The 17,246-nt window shown below is 34.1% G+C and overlaps 1 protein-coding gene across 1 annotated transcript in view; it reads right to left on the bottom strand.

Moving 5' to 3' along the window:
• Nucleotides 1–17,246, bottom strand: part of TRPM3 (transient receptor potential cation channel subfamily M member 3) — a gene marked incomplete at its 5' end in the record, with an annotated part of 447,240 nt that overhangs the window by 148,466 nt on the left and 281,528 nt on the right. The window contains 2 exon segments of the mRNA XM_084503856.1: nt 6,909–7,113; nt 7,835–7,914. Of these exon segments, the coding sequence (XP_084359982.1) occupies nt 6,909–7,113; nt 7,835–7,914 (285 nt within the window).

Here is a 17,246-nt window from a genome sequence, read left to right as displayed (position 1 = left end):
GGCACCTAAAATGATGATTTTACATCTGTGCAGCGACCTTAGTTTTAGCTTTTACAGAGGGCATTTTAATTGTGGTATGCTTTGGATTGATCTTTTACTATTTACATAACATGTTAACAAGTAAGAAAAAACCATTTATTTATTTGTTTGTTTCTTTCTTTATTTATTTTTGCAGTCATTTTCAAAGCATTGATTAAATTATTAATGAACACTTTAAAAGTAATTTTTGTCCAAATTAAAAATTCGGTCATGTAGCAGAATATTCAAATTTTGCAGTTTGTGTTTAGAAACTTAATAAGTATTTCTGCCATTCCTTAATTCTTTTGCTATAGCCTCTGGAGGCAGATTTAAAACTTAAATGTAAACATAAGCTAAGCCTGATATAACCATCTGTCAGATGTAGAAATGACCACTTCTAATGGCAAATAATTTAATCCTTCCTTTGTGGGAATGGTGTAGAGATAGGATGCAATAATTCAGTTGCAGCCAGCAAGATAGGAAAGAAAAGTACAGTTTTGAACCAGAAAACATGATGGAAAATTTGACTGATTCAGCATAAGACCATAAGATCATCAAATTTATCATGCCCACTTGATCCCTTAACTAGTACAGAGGCTATCAGCAAGGGTGCCATTTGATACTAATACTTGTTTCATTTTTTTATCAAATAGTTTCCTAAAACATAACTGTGTTCATAACCAGTCAAACAGCTGGATGTTTCCAAGTTGAACTCCCATGCTCTATGGTAGAAATCAAAGTTACTGAGCGGTAAAAATAGTTCTCTGTTGGTCAAACACAGCTATCTTATGAAATATATGGTGTATGACAGCAGATGACAGCATAAATGTATAAATGAGAAAGATTCAGAATAGAGGTCCATTTTGTTGTATTTCTTCAAATAAAATCTCTTTGGATGATATTTTGTGATCTGGAAGGCATTTTAACATCGCTCCTTCAGTTCTCTTTGATGCAAGCAAAGACTGGTTGAATATTTCACCTACCTCAAAAAAAAAAAAAAAAAAAAAAAATCAGAGCTGCAGATAGTCCTTCAAGCTAAAGATTCATCCCTAAAAGTATGGATATTTTCACACTTTTTCATATAAAACAGGCTTGATCTAATTCCCACTATACTCAAGAGTAAAATTGTAACTTAGACTGAAACCAGACTGGTTCCTTAAAAGTTAATACTCTCAACAGCTGAAGGCTCCATCTAAGTCCTGCTTAAGTGGCTGGTGGAAAGGTTGTCATTGACTTACAGGTTCTTTAACTAGATGTCTTTCTGTGTTACTTTCCCTTTTTCTTCATGTAGGACACCATCTTTTGAACACTGTAAAAATCCTTTGAATATTAATTTACCATAACAAAAACAATGCTTGCTGCCATTTTCATGATTTATGTGAGTTAAAGTATTATCTCTACATTTTCTCTCTAAAAACAGACAGATTTAAAAAAGTTTTTAACACAGTTTTGACAGAAATTAATAAATTTTAGAAGCAAAAATATACATTTGTGTGCTTGACTTCAATATCATTAGTAATGATAATATATAAAAAACCCAGATATTAGGAAGTCTATGTAAGAAACAAAATATGTACTTTGGACAGTCTATTGATGTGTTTTTATGATTCCATGTCATATAAGAAACATTAAGCCAAAAATACTGTAATAAATTTTATTTCTCCTACATCTGCAAAGGTATGCTAGCTTCTTATTGTGCACATTAAATGTACTGTTAAAATGTATTTGATTAGGAGGAATTTATTAAAAATAGAATGAAAGTGTTTAATTCATTAAAGTTCCTAAAAAAGACATTTTTTGGCTAACCTTGAGAAACCATGATCAAAATATTTTTCAGTTCAGTGAAAAGTGGTCCTTAAAAAGAGATTGAGATGGAATCTAAACATACCAGTTAATGAAACAATATTATGTCTTTTTTTTTTTTTCCTTCCACCATCTGTTATGTAGAAGCAGATGTTAAAATTTTAAAAATTGGTTTAGTTTGGTCATAAATTTGGTGCAAAACACATCACAGCAAGATTGACTTAACTAGTGCACTAATTTTTTGGTTTTGAAATCATTCAGATTATTGCTTTTAATTAGAATGAAATCAGTCACATTAGTTTAGTAATTGCTCTCAGATTCAAGGTAATATATCACCAGTAGATAGTTAGATGAATTATAGTTAGATGAATTCATGCATATCATTTCTTCAATGCTAAACACAAAATGATATAATGATATAAGTAGATTAAGTTTTATTAATCCTTTATTTTTTTTTTTTTTAATTCACTGATTGCAAAAATGATTGAAAATGATTCTGTATCTCCACATCTTTCTCTGTTCTCAGCTGTAAATGAAGAGAACTTCTTTCAGATGCCAAAATTGACAATCCATCATAAAAACAAAAACAAAAGCAAAAAACAAAAACAAAGAAACAAACAAAAAACAAACAAAAAAAAAAAAACAACAATGTAAACATGAGAAGCAAAATTGTAAAATGTGTTTCTTACACAGGAGATGACAAAATGGGATGAGCCACTTGGAAAGAAAATATGAAATTATTAGAGATCTAAAAAAAAACCACAAAATTATTGCAGGACCAACTGTGGTTTCACAAAGACTGAAAGAAAGGCCTCTTTAGCAACTGACACCATTTATTCTTCTTCTTTACTCATCTTCTCTGTTATATGTTTTTGCATAATCTATTGTACAATCTGTTCAAATTATTGATGTAAGTACCTTAGACCATAGACCAGTCTCATTGAAGAAAAATTAACAACTCAATTTATCGGCAAAATTCATCCCACTTGAGAAATTTTATTCTATTTGACTGCAGAATTCAAATTAATGGTACATAGAATTCTACCAACATTACATATACCTAAATGTTCTTTACTTGACTGTTTTGTTCCAATCCATGTTAACTTTTAAATTTCTTTCTTTCTCTCTCCCCCCCCCTCCCCCCCCCTCCCCCCCCCCCAACTAAAGATACCATTTTTAATATTATGGTGGCAACAGATGTAATATATCACTGCATTTATAACTTGCAAGTAATGCAAAGTATATGTATATTTACCATCAAATTAATATATGTATTAATAAAATCCAATTCTGTTACTTTCAGTGGACAAAATCATTATCTGTCAGTCTTATACATACTAATCTGTTTTGTGAATTTACAGGTACTAGTTTCCCCATTGTAAATCTGAGGTTTAAGTTGTTTCTGTTAATAAATATCATCTCTTGACATGTAAATTCATGAAGTATTCCATATTATTTTGAGTAGCCCTGCAGAGAGAGAGTTTTGCTTGATAGCAGGCTGAATATGAGCCTGTAGTGTGCCCTGGCAGCCAGGAGGGCCAACTGTAGCCTGGAGTGCATCAAGCACGACATTGGCTGAGGAAGTGATTGTCCTGCTCTACTCTGTGTTAGTGTGGCCTCACCTCAACTACTGTGTACAGTTCTGGGCACCACGATACAAAAAGGATGTGAAACTGTTGGAGAGTGTCCAGAGGAGGACTATGAAGATGGTGAAGGGCCTAGAGGGGAATGAGGAGGTCACTTAGCCTGTTCAGCCTGGAAAAGAGGAGGCTGAGGGGATATGTTGTTGTGGTCTACAGCTTCCTAGTGAAGAGGAGTGGAGGGAATCAGTCACACTAGCTTAGTAATTGCTCTTACGATCAGGGTAATCTGACAGAGTCAGAAAGGGGCAGGCACTGATCTATTCTCGTTAATGACCAGCGATAGGACTGTGTCAGGCTGTGACAGGGGAGGTTCAGGATGGGTATCAGGAAGATTCTTCACCAAGAGAGTTGTCATGCACTGGAACAGGCTCCCCAGGGATGTAGTCATGGCATCAAGCCTGTCAGAGTTTAAGAAGCATTGGGACTGTGCTCTTAGTTATATGGTCTGAATTTTTGGGTAGACCTGTGTGGAGTCAGGAGCTAGACTCTAAGATCCTTATGGGTCCCTTCCAACTCGGGATATTCTATGATTCTCATTCCTTGTAGCCTTGATTCAGAAAAAAAAAATACCAAATTTGCTGTTCACATATAACAAGATAATGTTCCTGTGTTTACCATGCTTAAAAAATTTCAAGTATAGGCATCCATTTCAGGAAACAGGGTAAAATATTGGTGATAAATTTTATACCAAATTCTTCCTCCTAGTCTTTGCTTTATCTTTGTTATCTTGCCAAATTTTACACATTTATAAAATTATTCTTTTAGGCAATAGGAATAACATTAATTTACCACAAGTGTCAGGAAAAAGTCAGGTGGTATGCTATAGTTGTATTTGATATCTCGTATTTAGAAAATAAGTATGTACTTTATTTTGAGAAAAGAACAAACATTTATCTATAGTATTGCCCCCTGCAGTCCATTTTTATGTTCCAGTTTCACTTTTAGTTTTGATTAGGTGGTATCCAGGTATTAATTAAATAAGACTGTTGTCCAGAGTTTTTATGCACTTATTCCTTTTTCCAAGCCTTATATTTCAATATACTATAACTGTTCTTTATTCCCCTTGTCTCCTGGAAAAAAATGGTTCATTGTTTTCAGTGAGTAAGGGCTAAGTTTTCACAGAAAAATTTAGATTTGGTAAGGTTAGTTGTTTATTATGGGAAAGACCTTGTATCTAGTAAATTCAGAGACAAGAGTTTAATTTTCTTTTAATAAAACTGCAGCGACTAGTTAGTCCCCTAACCTCCTTGACTGTTTGGTATTGGAAATAAGACCATTAAGAAACCTTCATACTCTTTTCAGTGACAAACACATAACAGTATAGCAAATTTTTATTATTATTATTATTATTTTTGTTAAAAAATGTGTCATTAAGGTTTTGAAAACCTCCTTATTTGGGCCTTGATCATATAGAAGGTGTTTTTCTCACTGATGGTAACCAAGTGGAACACCCTTTCAGAGATTTTTAGTGAGTAGCTTATTTTGAAACACTTTTCTCACTAGCAAGATGATTGAATTTCTGAAGGTTTTATAGACATATCTAATTCATTAAGAATTTTTTGTTTCCATGTTTCAGGTGAGATTTAATGACTATGACTAGACGACAGATGCAGCTATCTTCCTGTTTCTAGTATTGTCAAAATAAATCCAGAGTTTTTCTAGAAATAAATGTTTCTTCTATATTTGTCCTTGACTTGTCACTTATTTAGATATCTGAGATTCTTAACCTTTTTTTGTCTTCTACTTTTTAAATTATTCAGGGCTTAGTTTTGTTTGTTTCAAGTCCTGACTGTGCTCTGTGACAAGATTTTTCTATTCATGCCGACTTTGACTTTTGTCTCTACAGTTTCACTTTTACTATACTACTTTCAACACATGGCATACACTCTGGAAAATCTATTCTCTTATGGCATTGTTCCCAAGACACCAGAATCCCAAAGGAGGCCAGAAATCCTGTAGCACAATTAATATCATCTGCTTCTTTAAACTCTTAAACAGTTCAGAACTCTCCAAGATGACTTTTGCCTAGGCAGGACAGTTTATTGTTTTAAAGAACTCTCCACGGACGTCACTCAAACAGCTCTAGTAATTATTGTATATCATAAAGGCAGATTTAAATCAAAGTAACCATATATAGGTAATAACATGATGGTTACTACATCTCTGAGTCTTAATTTTTGTGAAAATTATTCTGTTTTGTTCCCACTCCTTGGGAAGTTATCAACAGCATGGTTTACTTCACTTGGATTCTGAGGGATGTGTCAATTTATTCACACTAAACAAACTTTATTTACTGAATCAGATTCTCTCACTAGCAATGGCCTTGCAGATTTTTAGGTGATTGGTTATTAACTGAACATAAGGCATCTGTGATGTTTGGAGAGAGATGACCTATTTTGAATGACACTCTTTCTGGGGGCAATGGTGTTTTCTAGTTTGTACCATCAGAATACATCTACCAGGGTGAACAGTACCATCCACTCAAGTAATATTTCCATCTCCACCCCCCCAACATATGCATCTGAGGAAACTATCTGGCTCTTGGTAGAGCAGTATTGAGCTCTTCATCATCACTAATCCATCTAGTGCTGCAATAACTCTGAGAATCTTGCATGGAAGTACTTAGGAAGATTGCCCTGGGCTGCTGGGCAGGTTATTCTGCAGAGCATCTGGGGGTTCTGTGTTTGCCCTCACTCACAGCTGTGCACAGCAATCTCTTGGCCACAGTATACTAGGTATATACTCATCTTTCATTTTCCTACTGCCAGGTTTTGCAGTTTAGATATAGCCAGAGAGATTCTTCCTTTCCTACAATGCTATGTAGAAACCCACAGGTTAACGTGGACACTGGAAACATCTGAGTTAGTGGAGAAATATATTCAGATTAGTATACTTTGGTATCTCTCCATAACACTGCATTATGACTAAATGACTTGCTCAAGGAAATCCACGGCAGAATAGGGATTTCCCAGTTCTTAACTTAAACACTTAGTGTGCTTCTTATTTCAGTAAAACATAAACAAGTAAGTCTAACTGGTCTATCCTCCAACATATATCTAAAGGAATATTAAAAAATAAATAAAAATTGGTCTATTTCAAATTTGTCTGCCTAACAGACATATGCCAGCAATGGGAAACCATAGATGAATTCTAAAGTTGTTCAGAAAAAGATAGATGGATCGTCATTGGTAGAAAATCATGATAGTGGTAGATTGGCATATTTTTGGTTATAACGGTTGCCTCTTTCATGCTCTCTAGCTCTTAAAATTCCCTCTCTTCACTGCCATTATTGGCACATAATACATAAAAACAGATAGCATGGCTTTATGCTAAATAATACTTAAAAATGATATTAAAAATTCTTTTATTTATGAATGTCTTTTTTTTTTTTTTTTTTTTTTTTGAGATAGCAGCGTTATTTATCTAAGAGAAAAACGTGGTTACCATGGCTTTATTGGAGTGGCCTCCTCCTTGGAACTCAATAGTTCCAAAAGCATCTGTCGGGCTGAGCTGTGTGTGCTTGCTGATGGACCACTTCTCTGACTGGATGTCATTGCGAGTAAGCCTGCTTTCATTTTTCTCATTCTGGATAACGGAGATACTTGGAGTCAGTCCAACATGTTGACCTATTAGACGCCCACAGCAACACCTATGACATTAAAAAAGCAGAAAAATTGTGTAACATGTACAAAAATTGTGTAACTTACAAAACTAATAGGAAAACAAGCTATAATAAATTGCCTACAAGTCTTCCCCATTCCCTTCCCTCTCTTCCCTCACTGCCAAAACCTTTCAATTCTGCTGAGCATGTAACCAAAGCCTCTATTTTTGGAAGAAACATAATACAGATATTACCTTTTCATTCTATGATTTTGTTTTCTTTGGGCTATCTATATTTCAATAAAATCATTGCTTTGCTTTAAATATGTACAAAATGAAATTAAAAATAGTTTTCTACATTCTCAGATAACATCAGATCAATAATCAGCTATTGAACTGACCACAAGACATTCTAAATTGGTAGTTTACTGCAATTTTTTTTTTTTTTTTTTGTGTGTTTAGGTTTTGAGAGTATTGTGTATCATGCATCTAATTAATTTAGGTAAATATTTGAAGATCCAAAACTTTCACTAAGATGAGAAAATTAAAGATAGACACTAGAGACCTTTAATACTTCTTTTTTGATGGAATATGTTTTGAAATGTAGATGAATGGTACTCATGGGCATCCAGCTCTCCGTATGTAATTCAACCACCTTCTTCTGTACAGCTTTACAAATTATTTTGATCTCTATAAGTACATATAAACACACATATATAAGATATTTACTTGTAATTGATTTCATTTTCATACAAGTTACATGCAATTACCTATGGGGGTCTTTGGTGCTGGGTATGATATGAACACATTCTCTCTTGTAAAAAGCTCTTTCTATCCATGATTTCTGTGCCTAAAAAAAAAAAAAAAAAAAAAAAAAAAGAGAGAGAGAGAAAATACCTTAAGCTCTGTTTGCTTCTTCTTAAATACAACTTACAGTACATCTGAAGGCAAACTTCAAATGCAAACGAAAACTTCACTGACTCTACGGATATGCAGTGCCCATGCTGTATAGAGTAAACATTTTCCATTGGAACTGTTAGGGCTAAGCATCCAAGAGAAGGTCTTAAATTTGTTTTCATATTCACTAGTCAGTTGACTTTGATGCTGTGAACTATGTTCTCATAACAGCACATTGGAGAAAAACTTTCAAACTTTAAATTACCATAGTTCTCTTACACAGCAGAGGAGAAACTCACTTGTTAAAAATACTTAAAAAAAATAATAATCATACAATTAAATCGGTTCAAATTAAACAACAAGACAGAAACAAAAAACAACCAACCAAACAATAAAACCTCAAGAACTAGAGAAAATATAGAAGGAAGATTCATAACACCATGATTCCACTGAATTTTTTTGTATAGGCACTGATAATTATGTTTAACATGGAGCTAGAAAATACTTCTGTACAAGAAAATAATAATGAAAAAAAAAAATCTTGGATACATTAAGAACTAGATGACTAGTTGATGTAAACTCTGAAACTGAGTTCCATGAAATTATGTCATTTGTCATGATCTTGTCCCAGATAGTCTCAGGAAATCATGTAATTTCTCAATTTCCCTTGGCAAACTCTATATTACTGGGCAAAAAGGAGATTTATTTTTTTTATTTTTTATGTAGTTTGGGAAAAAACAAATTTACAAAAGAAACAAACTAAACCAGCCAAAGTATAACAACCACAACCCCCCCCCCCCAAAACAAACAAACAAACAAACAAACAAACAAACACAAAACAACAACAACAACAAAAGAGAAAACTTCAGAATCCATGTTTTAAATCCATGTTTTAAATAATCTAGCCAGTGCGATATGAATTCTGGGAAAGTATCTAAAACATTCCCCCAAACAGAATTAAATTGTTCCATTTACTAAGGAGTTGAGTTGAAATTTTCCTTTAAAAATGTATTACAAATGGATAAAAAATATATATATCTGTTTGATTCCACAGCATAAATGGAACTATAAGAACTACGAAAAGCTACTGTTAAGTAATGTGAAATGGACTTTAGGTAGTTTAAATGAAATCTGAGCACCTTGTATTCACAGAAAGATAAAACATGAAATTATCTTTGTATAATTCCCTATCTGCTATCTAATGTCACCTTTTGTCAGCTAAATCAACATCATCTTATTTTTAAAGACAGAAGCATGTATTTCTGGGACTTTTGGAAATCATTGTGAACTTTGAAAATTTATTGAGTCAGCATCACTAGAATAAAGTACCAAAATAACAATTTCCAACTACATTCCTTACACCTTACTCACAAATCGAAAAGCTGATCTTTCACCTTCTTCACAGAACATAATTCCTTTTGGGAATTAATGGTCACTGATGTTTCATAACAATATTTTATCTTTGCTTATTTTATGCTTTGCCTGTATTTTTAATTGTAAAAGTGTGCCAGAGTTCATGTTCTGCAGACACCCTGACAAGACTCTTACAGTCAGGGAAACAAGCTTATTAAAAGTATTAAATAGATCTGTATTTGAAAGTTGTTCCTTACTATGTAGAAAATAGAAAGTTAATCTAATACAGAATGTGGGACATTTTATTTATTTATTTATTTATTTATTCATGTTTACGCTAAGGAAATTTATATTGGGATTCTGAAAAAAGCTAAATAAGGTGTAATATGCACAGAGGGGATAACCTTGAACTTCTAACTTATTATAACTTTTTAATGTTTATAAGCCAGGCATTTATATACAGGCATTAATAATCACAATCATCATCACAACATTACATAATATAGAATGAAATCAGCTTAAAAGACCAGTGTACCATTGAGCAGTTTCTCAATTTGTCAAAGAAAGCCTTTTAAAAATCTGTCTAGATTTCTCAAGTCACTCAGCATGGGCATTATGAACTTCACTTGACACTCTTATCGCAGACATTTGAAGCAAAAATACGTGGGAAAGTTAGGGCAACACTTGTGGAGTGTTGCAGAGAAAGAAAAGGAGTTACAACTATTATTCAAGTACTGCAATACTAACTTTTGAAATTACATACTTTACAGTATAGACTATACATTCTAGAAATTTCATGTACTTTGAGTTCCAAGAGTACAAAAGTTTCCTATATTGCCTTAAGAGGTACATTGAATAAGAACCTGCATCTTTATGAATACCTGTTATTGTATATATAAAATAACTTTTTGAAACCACACGTCCCCCCCAAAAAACAGACAAATTTCAGGTTTTTTTCTTTGTTGTTTGTTTTCGAAATAACTACTATGTTTATAACATCTTCTGTTTTCTGTAAAAGAGTGAAAAACTTTTTGATGCTAACTTTTCTTATTTGGCATCAAAAATCAACTCTTAATGCAGAAATTCCATATGATATGAGTCTCATTCCTTTTGTGATAGATCACTAAAGAGTATCTATTATTAAATATATACCTTTCAAATACTTATCTGCAAACAATTTACCTTGTTAAATTTACTAGCTAGATAGATCTAATGTGTCTTTTCTAAAGATAGCCAGTAACTCAATTTCTAAACAACCAAATCCAGTATTAACATTTTTTTTTCAGTGAATATATACAAACATGCTATTGAAAAAAAAAAAAAAACACACCTAAAATTTGTTATTGTACTCTTTTTCATACTCTCTTCTCTCGTAGAAAAGGAATCCAGCTATGCTAGAAGTGATAATAAATTACAACAGAATCTTCATCATACTTCTTCAAATACAAAATTGAAAAGTAACAACCTGTTTTAAAAAGTTTTTTATTCAAATTACTAAAAATAAAAAAAAAATAAATTCTGGATTGTAGGTCTTAAACAATATGCCATCCTACCTGACCCATAAATAACACCAATGATTTATAGCACTATGATTTAGTCATTTCATAGTTCTTACAGAGAAAAAAGAAAACATCTGTTTTCACTGCCTCATGCTGGTTATAGAGATCATTTGTAATAAAATGCAAGGTTCAGAGGTAAAATAATTATAATTACGTTACTTGCAGTAGTGTCTTCATAGCAGAATTAGAATAACTTGTTGAAATTATCACTATTAAACTCTTACTTAACATATGAATTTATAAAGTAGTAAATAGTTTGGAAAAATATTTTCAAAAATAGCAGAGCAAGAAGCTTATCTTCTCTTTTTGTTGTTTCACAAATTCTCCTTCAACGTTAATTCATAAAAGAATTTAACATCCATAGTGAGCTCTTAAAGTACATTGATGCTTGAATATAGTTTAGTCTTAGCTTGGATCTCTCAATTAAATACCTCTGTTAGCTGCATGCAAAATCCCGCCAAGACCATTTTGCCCCCTCTTCTTTACCTGATCATTAAACTTGGTGTTTAAGTCTATCCTGGAGCAAACTCTGCTGTCCACATTACGCTGCTGCTGGTCATTGCTAACAACACATTTATGACCACTCCCTGAACAGGGCAGTCAGCCCATCTGTAGTGCAGGGATGGGAGCATGAGCAGAGTCCTTGTTGCTTGGAATGTGCTGCCACAGGATTAGCCTCATTAAGGGTCCAGTGGACATGCTTCCATAGCCCCTGAATGCCCCTTGATGTGAGCATCTGATCTGACGCCAAAAGAAAAACAAATCCCCTGAGAGCTTGGTTTTGACTGGCACAAGCAGTGACAGGCTTTTTTCCCCCTCCTCATTCCCTCTCAGAAAGCAAGCTTGTGAAAGTGTGATAAGGTGCTCTGAATCCTTAAAGTTCAATCCATGAAAACAAATCCTTCAAAAGAAACAGTGTATTAAGCTAGAAAGAACCTGAGCACACTAGAGAGATTGTTAATCTCCGAAGAATAAAACCAGTGTGTTTATTGGGTAACTGTGAGAAATCTATACACAGCTGAAATATGTTACAATTAATCAACAATGACATTTTTCCAGAGAAGCTGCGGTTTATCACTGTTTCTCACCACAGTTGCCAAATTGTAATGAAAGTTTTTGTAATTGTAATTGTAAGTTTTCAGAAAATTATAAGCATATTTTTTTTTGTCTTACGGAGAAAAGTAACTGCATTATTTTCAGCTTAATTAAAAGTTAGTAATTTGAAATACACCTAGAATGTTTACAAAGTCAGAGATTAATTCTTTACCATATGCATGTGATATCAACTCCAAGAATGATTTTCATATGAACAACAATTAGTTTTTTAGTACATACCAATTATATGTTTTGAATGAATGAGTTATTTCAGGCTTAAAAAAAAAAAAAAAAAAAAAAAAAGTCAACATTTTTTACTCTCTTTTCCACCCTAAATTTGGATTAATTCCTCTCTAATCCTATATATGCATACATACCCTCCTTTTCTTTTCAATGAGGTTGCCATCTAACACCTGAAAAATATGCTGTCTTCCTATTACATTGATAGATACAAGCATTAAACAATCCTACATGTCCAGATCTGCTGGACATCTACCAGACTGAGCACATGCATCAAATTCTAAACTTCTTGTATTGTCATGCATGTTGAGAAGCTTCTGCAAGGCTGACTAATCTTTGAGATTTTTGTATATATATACATGGATATTTGTACACATTCTGTTCCAACAAAACTATCATCTGTGAGATCTGTTAACCACACAGTTTAAACCAACAGAGAATTAAGTGTTTCCAAGCACATCCTGGAAGATTAGCACAGATTCAGATGGTTTGTGCAGGATGCAAAGGCAGACAAAGTTGCAGTGTCAAGAAGAGAGCTAGTAAGCAGCTCAGAAAGGTAAAGAATGCATCTAGGAATTTGGCAGAAAAAGATTGCTTTCATTTTTATACGAGAGATTTTGGTTTGATTGGGATGGTAGACAAAACATGAGGGAAGGAAAGAAAAAAAATGAATAAAATTGAATAAAAACAAAAATCTGACTTTGAAGTGAAATGTCTGTACATTTGACAAGATTCTGTAAGTCATTCCAGGATTTAGGTTTCAGCTTGCAGTGTAGCTGGGGCAAAAGCCACATCTTTATTCCTTTTTAGAAATCAACACAAGCAACAATGGCTATACTCATTTGCATATGTCACCCAATGGTTGTTTTAGAGTTGTGGTTTTGGGACTTAGTATAAACAATTGAAGCTATGGGAAACTACAGCTGTCTTTGCTGTAGTATATTTGAACATACTTTAAATTTGTAATCCTCTTTGGAGATGAAAATACCCATAGCATAGATAAACATATATTGAGTGGTAAAGATAAAAACAATAAGCAAAGATTTTTAGAAAATGGATGTTTTATGTTTATATGTTAATAAGTGTTTATATAAATTTTATTTTATGTTTATATGTTATGTTTATATGTTAATATATGTTTTGGATTTTTTTTTTTTTTCTCTCTACAGCACAATCTGCAGGTGCTTTTAGAGAGGTGGATGCTGTACATTCGATCCTACAAACTTACACGTTATTAACATTTTCAACCCAGATCACTATTAATGAAACAAACTCTGAGGCAGTAGATAGCAATGAAATAAGTACTGATGCAGGAGAAGAACAAATATTAAAAATGAACGAAGAAAAAAAATCAATAAAATAAATTCTGGTAGATTTTAACATGTAATATAGCTGAAAGGCTTAACAGCTGACCTCAACATTAAAGACATTTTAAAAAAGAGCACCAAGAATGACAAATTTAGAATCCTTCAATTTTTGTGGTAGACCAGAGATGAAGGAAGTTCTAATCTTCTGATTCTCAACTTTCTTAAATTTCAACAAGCAACCAGATTATAAAACAGGTTCATCACAAGAGACGTGTGATGGAGACGTGAAAAGGTAGCTTTTCTCTACCTTTCTGTGGCGTAGAGCAACTGGTCAGGCAATGGAATATTACTGAAGAAAATTACAGATAGGATTTGCAGGAACATCTGGTGACTGAACAACATCAGTGCTATTGCAATTTGAGTGGATTAGTTTACTTTAATCAAAAGGGCACTTTTGGAAATCCAACCGCCTCTAAGTGAGGACCTTATTATCAGTAAACTTTTGTAGTTAGATTAGTACAAAGGATGACAATGCTTCAATATAATGTTGTTACTTGCTGTGCTTGAGGCAAATTTCTATCCCCCATTTCAGTGTTGTCCAGTTATAAACATTATAAGAAGTTTTACACCTAGCTTGAAGCATTAGGATTTTACCTTAAGGACATTAAGCTAATTAGATCATTACAGCATCCAAAAATGTTTCAGTTTCTAACAGGTTTTTATCACCAGTGGCATCTTAGAGGCTGTCCATCAGGTCTTTACCCACTATAGTTTATTTTTTTTTAATTTTTACTATATACTTATTTTTACTTCTGATTCCATAAACATTTTATCACTAGAGCTGTTTTAAGAACATTGTTGAATAGTCTTGAAAATCAAACTGTCTTAAGGACAGATTAGGAAGTCACAGAATGCAGCCATTCATTAATACAAGACATTATAGAATTTCTCTACTGTCGTTATTTACCAGATGTAAATTCAAATACTGTACATAGGTGAAACAGAGTAATTCTAAAACAATCAGAAATTACTTTTTTTTTTTATCAATAATATATAATTTTAAACATTACATCTGACATTCTTCTTAAAATAAATTAACGGAAAAGAAAATTGTACATCTATGCAAGGGCAACTATGCCAATATGTATCTGTGCTTTATATATTTTCAAAATATTTTATATACTAAGTATAAATGGCTACCATTATTATCATGGTATTGCTAAATAATTGGAAAGATTAATGGATGTTTCAAAAAGAATCAGGGAGAATGATTAGGTCCAAGAATTGGTATAAACATACTGGCTCCAACAAACTTCCTCAAAATCAGTAGGAATTCAAGGGGAAGATTTTAGAGATAAAAGCTGATTAAAATGAAAGGTATGTTGTAAAGAATACTTTTAAAAAGTCCCTTTATTTCCTTCTTATGGGTCCTGGCACATGGCAGAAGAATTAAGCCTAATGACTTCATTTATGATGTTTCTTTGGTAAACTATTGTTGTGGTTTAACCCAGCCAGCAGCTCAGCAACACACAGAAGTTTGTTCACCCTCCCCCCCTACCTCTCTGGGATGGGGTAGAGAATCAGAAGAAGCCTGTTTGTTGAGATAGAGACAGTTTATTAGGACAGAAAAGAAAAGAAGAAAAATAAATACTACTACTACTACTACTAACAATGTGTACAAACTAGTGATGCACAATGCAATTGCTCACTGCTGACTAATGCCCAGCCTATCCCCAAGCAGATGATCTCCCCACTCCACCCAGCCACTCCTATATATTGTTCAGCATGATGTCAGATGGTATGGAATACTCCTTTGGACAGTTTGAATCAGCTGTCCTGGGTCTGTCCCCTCCCAGCTCCTGCTGCACTCCCAGCCTGTCTGCTTGCAGGACAGCATGAGAAACTGAAAAGTCTTTGGCACTGCTCTGCAGCAATTAAAATATCAGCATATTATCAGCTTTATTTTCATCCTAAATACCAAACACAGCACCCTACCAGCTACTAGGAGGAAAATTAACTCTATCCTAGCTGAAACCAGGACAGCTATTTAAGTTTTTACTAAATTTATCATCAGGTTATAATTATTTCAAGAAGAAAATAATTTTTTTGAGCATTAACAGCCCTACTTGATCAAATGATAGGTTCATCTGTTGTGTCACTTGTCAGTGCCATAAACAGGTACTAGGGAAAAGGAAAAACAAGGCAAAGATACATAATACTTTTTTTTTGTAATAATCTTTCAGCTTGCAACTATTTTTTTTTGCTTATGGACTTCCTGCATTGTTGTGATTTCTGTGTTCTGTATTGCTTTGTGGGCTTTTCTCCACAAAATAATATTCTGATTTCATGTAGGTTTTCAACGTCCATAACATCCTTCTCCCTGCTGCAGGTGGAACCATTTCCTTCTTTTTGCTTTGAATGTGACTCATGGTTCCTCACACTGTTTCTATGTTGAGAATGGTATTGCAGAGTCAATGTCCATGCAGACTGATGATGGAGTTCAGGATCTTACAAGGAGGAAGCAAGGCAAAAAATAGTCCTAATAGTACAAAAAATAGTACACAGTCCTGTACTTCAGGAGAGCAAATTTTGGCCTCTTCTTGGACCTGCTTGGAGTAATCGCATGGATTAAGGTCCCAGAAGGAAGAGGGGTCCAGGAGAGCTGGTCAGTATTCAAGCATCACTTCCTCCTAGCTCAAGATCAGTGTAATCCCTTATAGTAAGAAGACAAGCAAAAGAGGAAGGGCACTTGCATGGATGAGCAAGGAGTTTCTGGCAAAACTTAAACAGAATGAAGAAGTACACAGAATGTGGACAAAGAGACGGGCCACTTGGGTGGAATAGAGGGACATTAACAGAGTATTCAGAGATGTGACAAGGGAGATCAAAACCCATTTGGAATTCAATCTGCCGAGGGATGTCAAGGACAAGAAGAAGGTCTTCTTTAAATATATCAATGATAAAAGGAACACAAGGGGAAATTTGGGCCTGCTCTTGAGTGGGGTGGGTGCCCTGGTAACAAAGGATACAGAGAAGACAGCATTACTGAATGCCTTCTTTGCTTCAGTCTTCACCACTAAGACCAGTCCTCAGGAATCTCAGACCCTAGAGACAAGAGAAGATGTCTGAAGAAAGAAGGACTTTTTTTTTCGTTGAAGAGGATCAGGTTAGAGATCATTTAGGCAAACCTGACACCCACAAATCATAGAATTATGGAATCATTAAGGTTGGAAAAGGCCTTCAGGATCATCTGGTCCAACCATACCCCTACCACCAATATCATCCACTAGACAATGTCCCTAAGCATTATGTCCAACATTTCCTCAAACACTCCCAGGGATGGCAATGCCACCACTTCTAGGCAACCCTTTCCAATGCCTGACTACTGTATTTGAGAAGAAATGTCTTCTAATTTCTAACCTAAACCTCCCCTAGTTCAACTTGAGATCATTCCCTCTAGTCCTATTATTGGTTTTCTGTGAGAAGAGGCCAACACACAGCTCCCCACAACTTCCTTTCAGGTAGAGAGCAACAAGGTCTCCCCTGAGCCTTCTCTTCTCCAGACTAAACAACCCCAGTTCCTTCAGCTGCTCCTCATAAGACTTGTGTTCCAGGCCTTTCACCAGTTTCATAGATGGGATGCTCCCATGAGTACTGAGGGACCTGGTGAATTATTATTGCTTGGCCACTCTTCATCATCTTTGAAAGGTCATGGAGAACAGGAGAGGTGC

Source organism: Aythya ferina (assembly GCF_964211825.1).
Source record: "Aythya ferina genome assembly, chromosome: Z".
Classification (NCBI taxonomy): domain Eukaryota; kingdom Metazoa; phylum Chordata; class Aves; order Anseriformes; family Anatidae; genus Aythya; species Aythya ferina.
The sequence above is the reverse complement of the archived record's forward strand: the minus strand, read 5'-3'. Positions and strand labels throughout refer to the sequence as shown.